The sequence below is a fragment of the Stylophora pistillata genome, chromosome 13, assembly GCF_964205215.1.
Source record: "Stylophora pistillata chromosome 13, jaStyPist1.2, whole genome shotgun sequence".
NCBI classification, from domain to species: Eukaryota; Metazoa; Cnidaria; class Anthozoa; order Scleractinia; family Pocilloporidae; genus Stylophora; species Stylophora pistillata.
The window spans coordinates 20,960,123-20,974,121 of NC_142531.1; the positions used below are offsets into that span (position 1 = coordinate 20,960,123).

Sequence of the window (13,999 nt, forward strand, 5' to 3'; positions counted from 1 at the left end):
GATTTCCAACGCAAAGAACCGACCAAACTAAAAACGAGTGGAGTCGACCCGTCCGAAACGTGTAGATTGGAATCAATTGAATACCCCAATTGAACGCTCTATGTAATGTGATAAACTGAAAGATTTTTTTGCGAATCAACGTCGATTTCGTTAAGAACGCGTCGAGTCGACCCGTGCGAGTGGTCAACGCTCAACTGAGTTTTGCCCTCTTCTGAATGAAATTAGATATCAAATCCGAAAATCCTGCTCCCTCCCCCCCCCCCCACCCCCACCCCCAACTCCCAGTAAACAGGTCAGACCACATCACAGTAATCTCGTGAGTGCGGGTTCTTTAAGGTCACCTGCCTGACCAAATTAACTAATTAATAGATGAAGGAGACGAGAATCTACGCTTTATTCGTCCTTATCCGAGAGAACCAGAATGTCTATCCATTAATTGATATCATCAAAGGTAGCACAACATTCGTTGGAATGTTGAGACGACTCGTATTCCTCTTAGCCTCCACTTGGTGCTAAAAAGCAGTTAACAGTCTCTCTCGCAAAAATAATTCGAAAGTAGCCTATTCGCTCCGGACACCACGATCACCCCGAAACTCAAAATGCATCACGGGCGATGATGTTACTTTACGCTCGTGTCCCTTCTTCCAGGGTCATGTACAATGAAATTGAATTTATGGCCGCCAATTCCAGAAATAAACTTTTACATTATATTTAAGACCCAGTTTTGACCAGTATGCTTTGTGCGCAGCGTCGGCCATCGGCGGCTATTAACACTATGTTGATTATTCCATAAGCTTAGGTCGCTCGTAAGAATCTTGTTCCGCAGCCCTTTTCAGGTTTGTTTCATTGCGTTTAGTTTTTGCTTCAAGAAGTTTATCTTATAGGGAACAATTTGGTTAGGTCTTTGTGTTTTTTTTTTAATCATTTCTATTAGTTTTTGTGACGTTCGCTCTTATGATCTTGCTTTCTCGTAAACGCGCAGTACCACGAAAACAAGATGTTTTATAGCACAGTGAAGTAGCGAAAAAAGAAGATCCGATCTTTGAAAGTCACAAGGCTTGAAACGGCCACTACGCCTCCGGCCTTCAACGAAGCTGCTTCTCTGGTAAGCTTTACCTATCTAAAGTAAATTGTGTGGGGTTTTTCCGCTCCCTTCCCGATTTCGGTTTGTATATATTTTGTGTTCTTGGTTAGAACTACGGTTTTGGCTTTTTTTTTTACAGATCGGTTTTTAGGTTTTTGAGCTAATTATCTTCTGGTTTTCGGTTATGGTGTTCATTGCGGTTTGCGGATTTTCCGTTTTTCAGCATTTGGTTTTCGGTTTTCGGTTTTCATTAAAATACTAACGCCTTTTTTATGTTTTGGTATCCGATGTGCTCCTCGGTTTTTCTTATTTAGGTTTCGGTTTCTCTTCGATCTGAGCGTTCTTTATGCGCCTCCACTGACTTGGATAGCCGCGGAACCTCTGTATACTCCTCTTGTCACCACTGTATCGGATCTATTAGGGTTTTAATAAATCTATTAGGGTTTTAATAAATCTATTAGGGTTTTAATAAATCTATTAGGGTTTTAATAAATCTATTAGGGTTTTAATAAATCTATTAGGGTTTTAATAACTGGCATGTGAAAATTTGTCGGTTACGACGGTTTTGCGGGCGGTTTTCGCTTTAAATCGATTTTTTGCGGTTTTGCGGTTTTGGATAATTTTTCCCTACAGTTTTGCGGTTTCTAATAGAGCCCAATGCCCCTCTCCTACGGGGGGCCTCAATTGTACAATACTTTATTCAAGAGAAAGGAAAATAAAAATTGTAAAAGTATCTCTCGAAAGGGGATATTCTAGAGGTTAACCCTATATAAAAGATTCCCCGAATAAAAAGATCAAAACATTATATACAGATAATTAAAAACTGTTTACCATCATCTCACTCAATATTCATGTAAATCTTTAGTCTGTTACGAAATAAAGTCAATGATCCTGCGTGTACAATATCTTTAGGCAAATTATTCCACATATTAACGATCCGTACAAAAAAAGAAAATTTGTAGCAATTTACGATAGCTATTTTTACGTAGAGCTTATAATCGTGATTGGCTCTAGTTCGATTACATTTAGTAAGTTCAAAAAAGTCCGAAAAATGAAGACTATCTATTTCCAGAACTATCTTGTAGCACTGGATCAGAGATAAAATAGCCACAAATAGCCTTTCGGTGGAATCACCTTTGAAATATTATGGAATTTTTCGCTAAGATTGATCTTATGTTGGTTTTAGAAGACGCCATAGCTCTTTTATGCTACACATCCAGTAGACTGGCTCGTTGGGAAAACCATTTCATGCGTGATCGTGTGTGACACAATGATCGACGTGATCCGGTAAAACCGGAGATTAACCAGCGCAATTTCTTAGAAATCAAGCCCTTACGATATTGGTCACTCGCATTTGACCCTTTATCCCGACAGATAGCGTTCGTGTCATGTCACCTTCTAAAGAAATCTTCATACTATCTTCGGTCTCGTCATTTCTATCGCATACCTGCCAATTCTCCCGGTTTTTGTGGAAGTCCTCAAGTTCTTCATCAAATCGCCCGGTCTCCCGATCAGAACACCAAATCTCCCGCGAAATACCCACCGTGGCCTTTTATCAATTTGTTTTTTCAAAAATTTAGTTGTTTTCGAGATGTCAAAAAGGATTTAGTGCTCTTATTTAAGCTGTTCTCAATTGGAAAAAGTGAAACAGAGCAATCAAATCTACATTCATTGAACGAGTATCGTTATTGGTCAGAAATCAACCAATCAAATTGCATAATACATGATAGAAATTTGGCGCGGTTCAGGTTGTCGCGCGCGGTTTACATCGGTCGAATTGAGACGTCTGCGGATTTTTGTACTCTGGGGTTTGGCAGGTATGCTACCGGGAAAATAGCATTTCACAGACTGAAACTCCCAAACTTAACAAGTATTTTTACCAGCGAATTCAACGCTTCTTCATCGACGAAACGTCTTTCAAGGTAAGCTCTGCGATAATTTATAAAAGTTGCCGGATTTAGTCTCTTCCATATGTGTTCCATCCGTCTCAGTGCTATCCGTTTTATTATAGATCAAAAGCTTATTATATGATATGGTAAAAAAAAAGACTAGCCTGTACAAACCTATAGATCTTGGATATATCAACAAAGTTGAAGTGGTAAATTGGCGACCGTAACGATTACAAAAGCTGACGTTTCGAGCGTTAGCCCTACGTCGGAGATAGATCTTGGTTTCATACAGGTCTATGAGCTATGTCAACAACAATAGAATACACGTCGACGTCAGCCATCATCTCAGATAAAAAAAATAATTTTTGACGATTATATCGATCGAATGCACTGTTTCCACTGTCTGTTATTACAAAAACGTTTGACCAGAATCGAGAAAGCTGGTTGTAGTGAGGTAATTTGAAACCTTTTTTCCATCTGATTTTGAATGCAAATTACCGCCCACGCGTTTAAAACTGTTCCTCGTGTAGAAATTGAAAGGAGAACCAGTTCTCACAAACACATGCTTCGAGAAGACGCTGTGAACCGCTCCTTGCTTATTTGACAAGATAAAACCTAGCAGGTAGTTTCAATCAGTGAAAAATGTAAGGCGACATATCAAATTACGAAGTCTTTCACGCATCATATTACTTCTTTTGAAAAAATATAGGTTTAAAGTCCACGGGGTAGTTGAATATTTATCAGAACACCTGGAGCAAACAAGCTGAGATCCTTGTAGCCCAAATAATTTTGCATGAATTATCGTCTACATCAAACAATGATTGTTTTTTTCTGTTCTTTATAAATTCACGAGTAAACCATATGCTGCTCGCTCATGTTCCGCGTTATGACTCATGTCTCGAGTCTAGTTTGAAATTTTAATTTTCGCAAATATGGAATGAGAGATTGTCTAAATTGCATTTGTTTGTTCTACAAATCACGAGTGTACCAAGCGCTGCCCGTTCGTGTTTTTTATGGCGAGTGCTTTGGGTGGCAGCATGTGAATATTTATTTGTTTATTTCTGTTTTAAAATGGCCCTTCCCTTGCCTAGTCTACTGGCTTCAAATTTCAAAAGAGATGTTATAGTGTGTTATAGTCCATGGCCAAAAATGACCTCTCGTTTTCCTCCGGGGGAGTGATGCTGTCATGCATTTTTGAAAACTACAATTACTCTTGTTTAATGTTATGTAGGATAGCAGTGCCTAATGAGTAATTGAACAGGTATTGTTATGTGATCAAGTGACGTCCCTCCTTTCTACAAAATTAACAGGAAACATATGATAACTGCCCAACAATATTCTTGGCAAGCGCATTAACCGTTCTTAAAGGATTTGTTATCTATGAAATAATAGAGGTTTCTTCCAAGGGATTTTTTAAACTTCTACGTTCAAAATTATTTGAGTTTCAATAATTTTTTTCCATAGCAACACTAAAGTACCATTGATCAGTAAAAGCATAAAATCTTGAAATATTTTTGGTTATTGTCTGATCTCGCAAAATTTTCACCAAATGGAAGTCGAAAATAAGATCAGATTCACAGCCAATAGTTAAGTTAGATGCCAGGGCTAAATATAGAATATATCTTCATTAATATCCGTACACCATCTTGAATTCACCATGTTGTATCTGCCATCTTAGATATTTATAAATGATTATTCTAACATATAATGAGGCAAAATTGTTTGAAAATATAAAGCATTGTACGTTTCAAGTAAAACTACTTATTATTCAATCTTCAAACACTCCGTTAAAAATAAGGTCACAATTATGACGACTGAATATTTGAGAAATCAGAGTACTTAAAGCTCATTACTTTGCCTGAATAGGAATACCCAATTTACATGGAGGAATAATGATTTCATAATTGTCTCAACTATATCTCAATAGGTTAAGGGATGATTGCATTTTTTTTAGTCTTACTCATCCCCATCGTCCTCGTACCTCAGAACATTCGTCATTGGGCATTTCTTCCTCCTCCTCCTCCTTCGAGGCAAGATTGTTGTATTGCCAGTTACGAGAGTGTTAAGAGAAAATCATCAAGTTTTGCTGGAACATTAATTGCGCCCTTTTTTAGTCTCTTCCTCATTCCATTGTCCTCGTACCTCAGTTGGTTCCTTGGTTCATTTATTTCACACTATTTACATAATATTAACATAGATAGAAAAGTATAATCGCAACAAATGATTATAGAATAAAATAAATAAAATACAGATTATAAAAATGTGTGTGGTGGTCAAAGTAGCGAAGGCTCTCTAGTTGGCCACCATCTACTTTTAGATAAACAAAGAAATGGCACTGAGCTTTATTGGTAAATAGGAAAAAATGTGGAAAGTGCTTGTAGAGTCTAGGATTGATGTTCAAGAGAGAATTACGTGTATATAATTAAAGGTATGTTAGAGATATACTGAACCAAGCTAGAAATCTATACAGGACAAGGTTAATAAGAGAAAAACAGACACACATACAAACAAACAAATAACAGCAACACCAATCAACGAAAGAAGAAACAGAGACAAAGGTGAGGAAAAGCACAACACATTATCAGCAACAACAGCAGTAGCAGCGGCAACAGACTGAAATATAAGTGGACAATTATTATTATTATTATTATCATTATTATTAACTCTGTTATTATTATCATTATTTACATATTGATAGTTATATACTATATATTTCATCACTAAACAGATCCTATAGTATTTGATCGACGAGAGATCAGGTGGGTCATATAAAGTTTCTTAAACCTGTTAAATAAATTTTTTTATATTTTTCAATGCCAAGGGTACAGTTTCCCATATAACAGAGGCAAAGTAGTTAAAATTAAATTTCCCTATGTTAGTTCTGACTTGTGGTCGGTGGAAATTAAGCTTGGCGGATTTTCTGGTGTTCTGAGAGTGGACTGCTGTTATAGGTATTAAAAATTATGGAAAATTGCTGGAACAGTTGTTGGATTGTTATATAATTTCAATGCAAGTGAGCAGATTTTGAATATACCAACATTTTCAAATTTTAAAATTTCATGGATTTGGTAGTAAGGGAAAGAGGGTTCCGGTTTGTTTGCAAAAAAGATACTTCGAATGCATTATTTTGTTTAGAACTGATCTTATTTAAATTAGCATAATAAGTGTTTCCCAAACACATTGCACCATAATTAAGATAAGGGTAAATAAGTGCATCATACAGTTGTCTCAGCATCTTTAAATTTAGGTAATTCCACAGTTGATAGAAGATTCCAAGGTGTTTAGTCATGTGCTTTGTACATGTGCTATTTGAGTTTTCCAATTCAAATGCTTATCTAAATAACTGCCTAAAGATTTGAAACTAGCTTTGCAATCAATGTTTGAAATGTTAATATTACGGTTATTTGTTCTCAAATAGCAATGAGATTAAACAGCACCAACAACTGTGACTTGCTTACTATTCGTAATTCCTTGAAAAGAACTCGTACTCTTAAAGTTAAATAAAATCGAGCCACTGACTCTAAAATTTAAAGTGCTGATATAACTGCCACTAACAGGTCTCACTCAGCGAGGAATACGCATACAGGAAACAGTTGTTGAGGCAGTGGTTCCTGCAGCTAGCCAATGAGTGCAATTTTTGTTTAATGTTTACTTCTTAAAATAACCATGTATCGCAGCGTAAATATCATGATAATGTAGACCAATTAATTCCGTCGTTGGGTTAAGGTCCTGAAGAAGGTACCGGACGTATGCTACGGCTAAATGCCCGGCAGCCTGGCATCATCTCAAATAGACAAAACGCCTAGAAGTCGGACGTTTTCTCCGAATTTCCTTTTAAAGGTTCTTTCAAAGTTCTTAAGAATATCAGATGTTTGTTTAGAATGTCAAGCAATTTCAACAGTTTGTTTGTTTTTTTGGTTGTTGACGCTTATAACTTTTTTTACTTTTTTTCGGCACACGCTTACGCTCTAAATTAAAACATAATACATTTTGTATTCCTGTTGATACAATAACTTTTAGACCCTGTAATCACACACAGAATGCTTGGTCTGCCTTTGCTTAATTCACGCTCCTACAGAATCATTTTGCTGCGCCGACTACGAGCTGAAGTCACTGTAGTTGCTCAGTCTAAATCAAAGATATCCGTAAACGGTAATTGCCTCAAGCTGTTTAGTTAAAGATTCAAAACTCTTCCCCCTGAATATCATTGTTCCCTTCTTTGAAATGCGAAAAGTCTTGTGTAACCATGCCCACAGAGCGTGACACAATGCTCGCAAACAGGAAGTCGACTGAACTTCGCAGAAACCCCAAAATTCTTACAATATCATACATTAATTATGAGATTAATTGTCTTTAGGCTTTGTAGTCGTCGTTCAACCTTACTTTCTGGTGAACGTGTAGTATTCAAAGCTTCCTACTAAACCTTTGATGTTTTGTAGCACGGTGAAAGAGTTAGAAAAAGAAGATCATTCTTTTGAAAGTCACAGGGCTTTAAATAGCTGCTACGCCCCCGGGCCTCGACGAAGCTGCTTCTCAGGTAAACTTTGTATATTTCGAGTAAATTGTCTGGTTTTTCCGTTTTCTTCCCGATTTCTGTTGGTTGGTGTTCCTGAATGAAACCTACGATTGAACGAAGCTAGTGGCGATGAACAATTTCTCGTTCAAGTCTCGTTTCAAGTCTCTCATGAACTGATTACAACACTACGGTGGTAGCGACAGCAAAGTCCGCCATGCCCTTAAAAAAAGTGAAACTGTGGGAACTACCCTTGTAAAGAAACCTTTCCTCAATAAGATAATAAAGGTTAGTGAAAATGATAAAGCAGAGTTACTTCGCCCGATTTAAAATGTAGTGTAAATATATTACTGCTATAATATTTCTTTTAATTTCAAAATGAAACCCGGCCATGTTTTATCGTGTTTACATCTGTTCAGTGGTCAAACGAACGGTGGAAGACTCGAAACTTCTTGTCTTCCTTCAAACAAAAGTTTTGTAAGACAAAACTGACTAATATTTTCTAATAAAGACGTAGCAGAAAAAAGGCTCATCATACTTGGCTCGTTTTAGATATTTTCAAATTGAATGGAAAACTGAAACGATATTGATATAAACAGATTCTGAAAAAGTCACGTGAAATCCTCCTGTTAGTCTCATTGTCTCGTCTCTGTCGACAGGAAGCGAAAAAACTCTCGGTAATGTATAGTTGGAAAACACTCGTTATTATAATATTATACTTATAACTTACCACGTACAATAAAAGCGGCGGTTTCCTTTAGAGTCTGTAAGGAATTTTTAATTTTGCCTAACAGTTGGGTTAATCAAAAAATATTCGACTTTTTCCGTCCAAGGAAACACTGATACTTTTTGCCTTTCGATATTCAAAAAACCTCACGCAAATCATAACAGACAGAGAAGTTTTCTATGTGTTATTGATTGCGGGCGAAGATTTAGCGTATTCATTTTAATGTGACACTACGGTCGTTAACTGAAGACGTGAGGTCGATGTGTGGCTTTTGTGTAAGCTTTTAGACCCTGGGTGGGAAGGTTCAAATAGGCCAACGGGGATGTGCCACTGGATGGGGGTTGCAGTTTGTACACGAGTATCTTACAAGAAATGAATCATTACGGGAGATGGTGTTTTGATAATCGCTTTCTAGAAAACGTCCTCAGGAACCGAAGCACCCCACGGGCAAGCACATACCTAGAAAACATTTACTCAAGTGTCTTCCCTCGCCCTAAGGTATCAAAGTTTGCTTTTCAGAGAAAGAACGGCAAGTTTAACGTACCTTTCTGGCAATTACTGAGTTTGAAAAATGTTCGGTGCAGTTCTAGTTTAGTGGAGTAACCTCAACATTTGCTTTCTATGCAGGATGGCCGAGGGAAGCGAAGCTTATTCAACATCCTATTCGGACTCAGATTTTCCTATGGCTGACTTAAGTAATAGGGAAAATGACAGCGATTTCAGAGAGGACTCTGGTGCGGATGACCACGGTAAGAACCTTTTAAAGAAAATTAATTTGTCCTGAAGTGATTTTAATGGGTGCAAGTGGTTGTCAAACAGGCGGTGTGCGCACTCCGATTGCATTGCATTGTGGTAGCGTTATTTTCAATATGGCGGTAAAAGCGGCAGAAATCGGCAGATTTTGACTAAACATTCGTAAAAGTTAGGCCGTTTCTTTTTCCTTTCTCTATAGGTAAATATAATTTGATATATTCTGAATGTGTACAAGTATTTTTCGTACGTATTTGTCGCGTACTCTATCTTTCTTGAGGACAAACGCAAGCACTATTTTTTAGCATGTAATTTGAGACCGGTTTTCGAGAAGGTCAAATTCGTTGCACGTCGTAGTTTGAAGCCTTTCAAAGATTTTTATAGCCACTTTGATCCCTCTTCAACAGCTCTGATCAAACGCGCTCAAATGCGCTCCAACAGTATAAATGTTTTAAGCATTTTAAGCGATAGTCTTTGACACCCTTTCATGGAGTAAAAAGGCCCATTGTTGAGTTTACTGTGTTGCGTTTTACAGCGTTACTACTGCAAGGAAATTTATTAAAAGTGCTCAATCGTATTGTAAATCTACTTTCCTAAGTGAAGGAAAATTAATTAATCGCGAGTGTTATGTGGCAAATCCTCTTTCTTCATCAATGAATGAAGGACAACTTAATTAGAACAAAGAAGAGTCACTTAACCATGAAAACCTCTACCTTGCGTGAGGTGACACGCCAGAAAGCCAGAAAGCCTCCTAAGAACAAATTGGTCACGGATCGAGGAATGACGAGAGTCACGCAGGCCCGTAAAACTTTTCAACTTTCGAAGGAACAGCAACAGACAGGGAATCCCCATTACAATCCACTTATATTCACGCTATCTCGCTGCCACCAAAGAAATTCACTTCAACACGACAAGATACAAATGACTCATAATGCAAAGCAATCAGATTGCGCACGCCACCTGGATGTCAACCTAGTTTGCTTGGTGGCTCATTTACATGCCTGTAGAATAGAGATGCGGTCTGACTATTTCTTATAAAAAATTATCGTCGGCTGAAACATAACGTTTCGGCTTTCTATCGAGGTACCGGTAGACTAAACATGAAGATGTAACGTAGTATTTAAAATACAGTCGAACCTTGATTATCCGTACTCGTTGGGACTAAACGAAATAGTCCAGATAATCGAGGGTTCAGATAACCAAGAATATGAGTTTTAATGAGGACCAAAAAATGATTAACGAGATCTGGCCTGATGTTGTGTTCTCTGGCAAAACACTTTACTCTCACAGTACCTCTTTCGACCCAAGGGTAAAAATGAATACTGGCGAATTGTCGGGGGAGGTGGAAGGAGGGGATAACTTTACAACAGACTGGTATCCATCCAGTGGGGAGAAGTAATACTCCTAGTCGCTTTATGGAAACCGGAATAAGGAGCGGTTGGGTGAATTACATGGCTCGAGATCAGACTTTGCCTACATGTGATTGACTGTTCCCCTATGAATAACAATCTAATGGCAACAATGAAATGATACGGTTCGCGCGGTTTCATTCCTTACACACAAACTGTTTTTTGATAATATTCCTTGCGAAGAAATTGATATTGTAGTTATTACTGTAGCTGGCAGTAGATAAAAATAGTTTTAACAACATTTTGTTGCATGGAAAATTATCAATGCAAACTTGATATGAAAAATAAAAACCCCCAATGTCACTTACAAAAGAGGCTTGGCTGAGTCTTAAGTTTATCATATCAGTGTGCATAAGATCTGTTCTTTATCATCTTTTTCTTATTTTAGTTCTAAGAGCTGATTGGAACAATTGAATGAAATTGGAGTTATTGTTTATCTCCCGGGTGTAATTGGTTAATCTTGTGTGAGAAACCTGGTATTGACAAGGGGGACTCTAAAAGTTATTTCTTTTTTGGTAAAACAAGGCTCGCCAACAGAGAATGAGTTAGAAGAATTAGGTCACGAAATTGCTGAAAAGTGGATGAAACTCGGGCGTCGCCTGGGGGTCAAGGATCCAAAACTACAGGATATAGAACAAAGATACGAGCAGCTGTGTGAGAAAGGATACCAAATGTTGATACACTGGAAACAGGGGTATGGCTCCGCAGCAACTTACCAAACTTTGAATGCGGCATTACAGCATAAATCAGTGCAGCGTAAAGACTTGGCAGAAAAAATTTGTTGTAAAAATGGTAATTATTTTTTTATCAATATTAGTTAATTAGAATAATCATTATTGAATTATTCCATGACAGTGAAACCTGTATTAAGCATACATTTGAGGGGGGGCTCACCTTATACCAGGAGTTTGATATTTTGATATATCATCCTCAGAACATCGATATCAGTATCATAATCCCAAATGTTTGCCAGGACCTGAATATGTGGAAAAAAAATCAACCGTGTACTACAACCAGTTTTCGCAAGTAGGAAAATCTCGGAAGACTTATAAGTCACGGAATCAAAGCCCTCACTCGTGCAATGCGAAATATAGGCTACACGAATCGTTGCCTCCACCTTTGCACTGAAGAGCACAAATGTTCCGTCATCCGTAAACATCTAAGGATGAACACAATCGAAGACCGAACAATCTTTACGAACAATTTGCCATTCTAAAGAAATGCCGCGGAAAGTTTTAGCGCCTTAGTTATGAGATGCTTTTAATAAGGAAATGGAAACTCTGAACACTCAAAAAGACCCCATTCCACCCAAACTGTTCACTTAATTACGTACATCCTTTTGACCCACTCCTTTTATAATAATTTAGTTTCACACTTAATTTTCTTTATATAACGTCACTGATTATACCATTATGAAATATTATCCCAAATTATCATGATATATCAAAACATTAAACCCTTGGACACTTAGTCAGATCTTATCAAACATTAATTCGAGATTATGACACTGATTTTGATTATTTTTGTATCATCATGATAACATTATTTTCTGATATTATCATGATATATCATGCTGGTTCATCGGTGGGAAAATCAAAATCGAGGCAGTACACGGTTGTGATGATTATGGTGTTTATTCTCAAATCTTAAAATATCACGGTGATATCATAATATCATCGTGAGATGGCATACCAAAGATATATCAAAATCTCAAAATCTTACAGTTGATATGATATAGATCACGCGATCATAGGTCATTTGATAATACTACAATATCACGAAAGTATCAAAATCTAATAGTTTATTTGATATTTTTATATTCAGCAATCATGCAGCTTTGTGTAAACACCAGTAGCAAAAACATTCTGAATTTGTATGTAAAATTTATTGGGCTGGACTTTAGAAGGTCAAACAGCAAAGAGGTGAAGAAAATAAAATAAAAACAAAAACAACATGACTGTAGGTGGGATTACATTTGACTGTTTGTTGCAATTTAACAGGTGGTAAATTGAATATTCATGTTGCGGTAGAAGACTTGAAACCTAAAGAACCCGATACAGAAGGAAGTGTGTCTCATTCAGGAAGAGAAGATCCTCATGCACTCAGAGCCCTGAGCTTAATTGCTATGAACTACCTCCAGACCACACCACCACAGTCAAGTGAAGAGCGTACTGAGTTTAAGGAATATTTGAGAGAAATGAAGGTCATCATTACAGGTGTCTATGTAGGAAGTTTGATGATAACAGTGAAGTGTGATTCTCTCCAAATCTTGGAGAAATTGTGGGCAGATTATTCATGTGGTCGTCTTGGTTCAATGGTTCAAAGTTGTTTTGTGACTGAAAAGATCTTGAAGGAACTGAACCTAGCTGAGCTGAAGCTGAAAACAACAATGGATATAGAAGAGTACAATGCAAGGAAAGTTTATTTTGAGAGAGTTGCACTCAGAGGTTAGTCGACAGAGAGTTACAAAACAAATCTTTTCACAAAATATTTGAAAATGTTTTGGAGACGTTCCATCACTCTTTTATCATAGAGTACCCAGGGGTTTTAAGATATATGACTTTTTTCTATAGTTTCTGATCAACACAGAACTCATTATCGCATTGAACAGGAGGCTACATAGAGCCCATATTCTGTTCGGATTTGCGGTTCTAAGGCTAGGGAACGAATTGAAGGCTTTGCTATTTTCAGCAAAATCGCTGTTGAGTGCTTTTCATTGTTTTTTAGCATGGAGAGTTATGAAGATTAGGAACAAGTTTATATCATGACAAATTGGAAATACTAAAATCGCCAGGACTAACATAGGTGCCGCGGCAAAGTCAACAGAAAAGGAATAATTGAAGAATGAAATTTAGTGGTCCTGTAGCGTGCAAGGTTGCGTTACTAGTATGGAATCTTTACCTCACTTTCCAACCATAAGTCTTTTAAAATGGCCATGTCTATAACAGGAAAAAGCAAGCTGACTTGGGTCAGTATGCACTTGGAGACTCGAACTCTTTGATCAAAATACGCGTTGTAAAGATAAAAAGATAAAAGAGGAAAGCATCTGAAAGAACTCTCGAGGTTTTTCGGTCTCACTATGTGACTTAGATCGAGTCACAGATAAATCCAGAATGGTACTAACCATCCAACTCCGCAGAATAAAAGCATTGTTTACAGGGTTATCTCCCGCTTACATCTGATAATTAAGAAACCTCTGAAGTGTTTTGCCTCGGAAAGTTAAACCACAGAGCGGATTTTATGGACCACAAGTGTTGTGACCGGATGAAATTAAAGATATGTGACAACAGTGACTTCCACAAGTTCTTTCTGTCAGCCTTGATTTTCATGGATGGGGAAATCCTGAATGTGGGGTATCTGTAGAATAATTAGATCTCTCCTATACAGTAAAATTTTGACTATTTGGACCTCAATTATCGCGGTTTTTTCGGACTTGCCTCTCCAGTCCCACTCTTTATTATTGTTAGAAAATCACATTCAAGAATCATGTGATAAAACTCCCTTCAAACTAAATTTGTTCCGATTTTTTAAGGTGTTGAATGTTCTAGATTGGTTAGACAATGCAATATTGATCGTATTCGACTAACTTGGGAGCTACAGGCAATGATGGAATCAGCAAAATACATG

The 13,999-nt window shown here is 37.3% G+C and overlaps 1 protein-coding gene and 1 long non-coding RNA gene across 5 annotated transcripts in view; one reads left to right on the forward strand and one right to left on the reverse strand.

Moving 5' to 3' along the window:
- Nucleotides 1–377: 377 nt before the first annotated feature.
- Nucleotides 378–2,721, reverse strand: LOC148718119 (uncharacterized). Its single transcript, XR_015994908.1, has 2 exons — nucleotides 2,532–2,721; nucleotides 378–1,498 (listed from the first exon to the last, which is right to left on the reverse strand). It is a non-coding gene; the product is annotated as an uncharacterized LOC148718119 (long non-coding RNA).
- Nucleotides 2,722–2,834: 113 nt separating this feature from the next.
- LOC111340467 (putative ATP-dependent RNA helicase DDX60) overlaps nucleotides 2,835–13,999 on the forward strand; it is a 40,504-nt gene continuing 29,339 nt past the window's right edge. For 3 of the 4 annotated variants that reach the window (XM_088742347.1, XM_088742350.1, XM_088742349.1), the window contains exons 1-5: nucleotides 2,835–3,006; nucleotides 7,413–7,510; nucleotides 8,841–8,962; nucleotides 10,898–11,164; nucleotides 12,373–12,819. In XM_088742347.1, the coding sequence (XP_088598473.1) occupies nucleotides 8,842–8,962; nucleotides 10,898–11,164; nucleotides 12,373–12,819 (835 nt within the window). In that variant the 5' untranslated portion in view covers nucleotides 2,835–3,006; nucleotides 7,413–7,510; nucleotide 8,841. Of the gene's footprint in view, nucleotides 3,007–7,412; nucleotides 7,511–7,568; nucleotides 7,775–8,840; nucleotides 8,963–10,897; nucleotides 11,165–12,372; nucleotides 12,820–13,999 lie in introns of those variants that run through there. The other variant, XM_088742348.1, reaches the window with a different exon arrangement.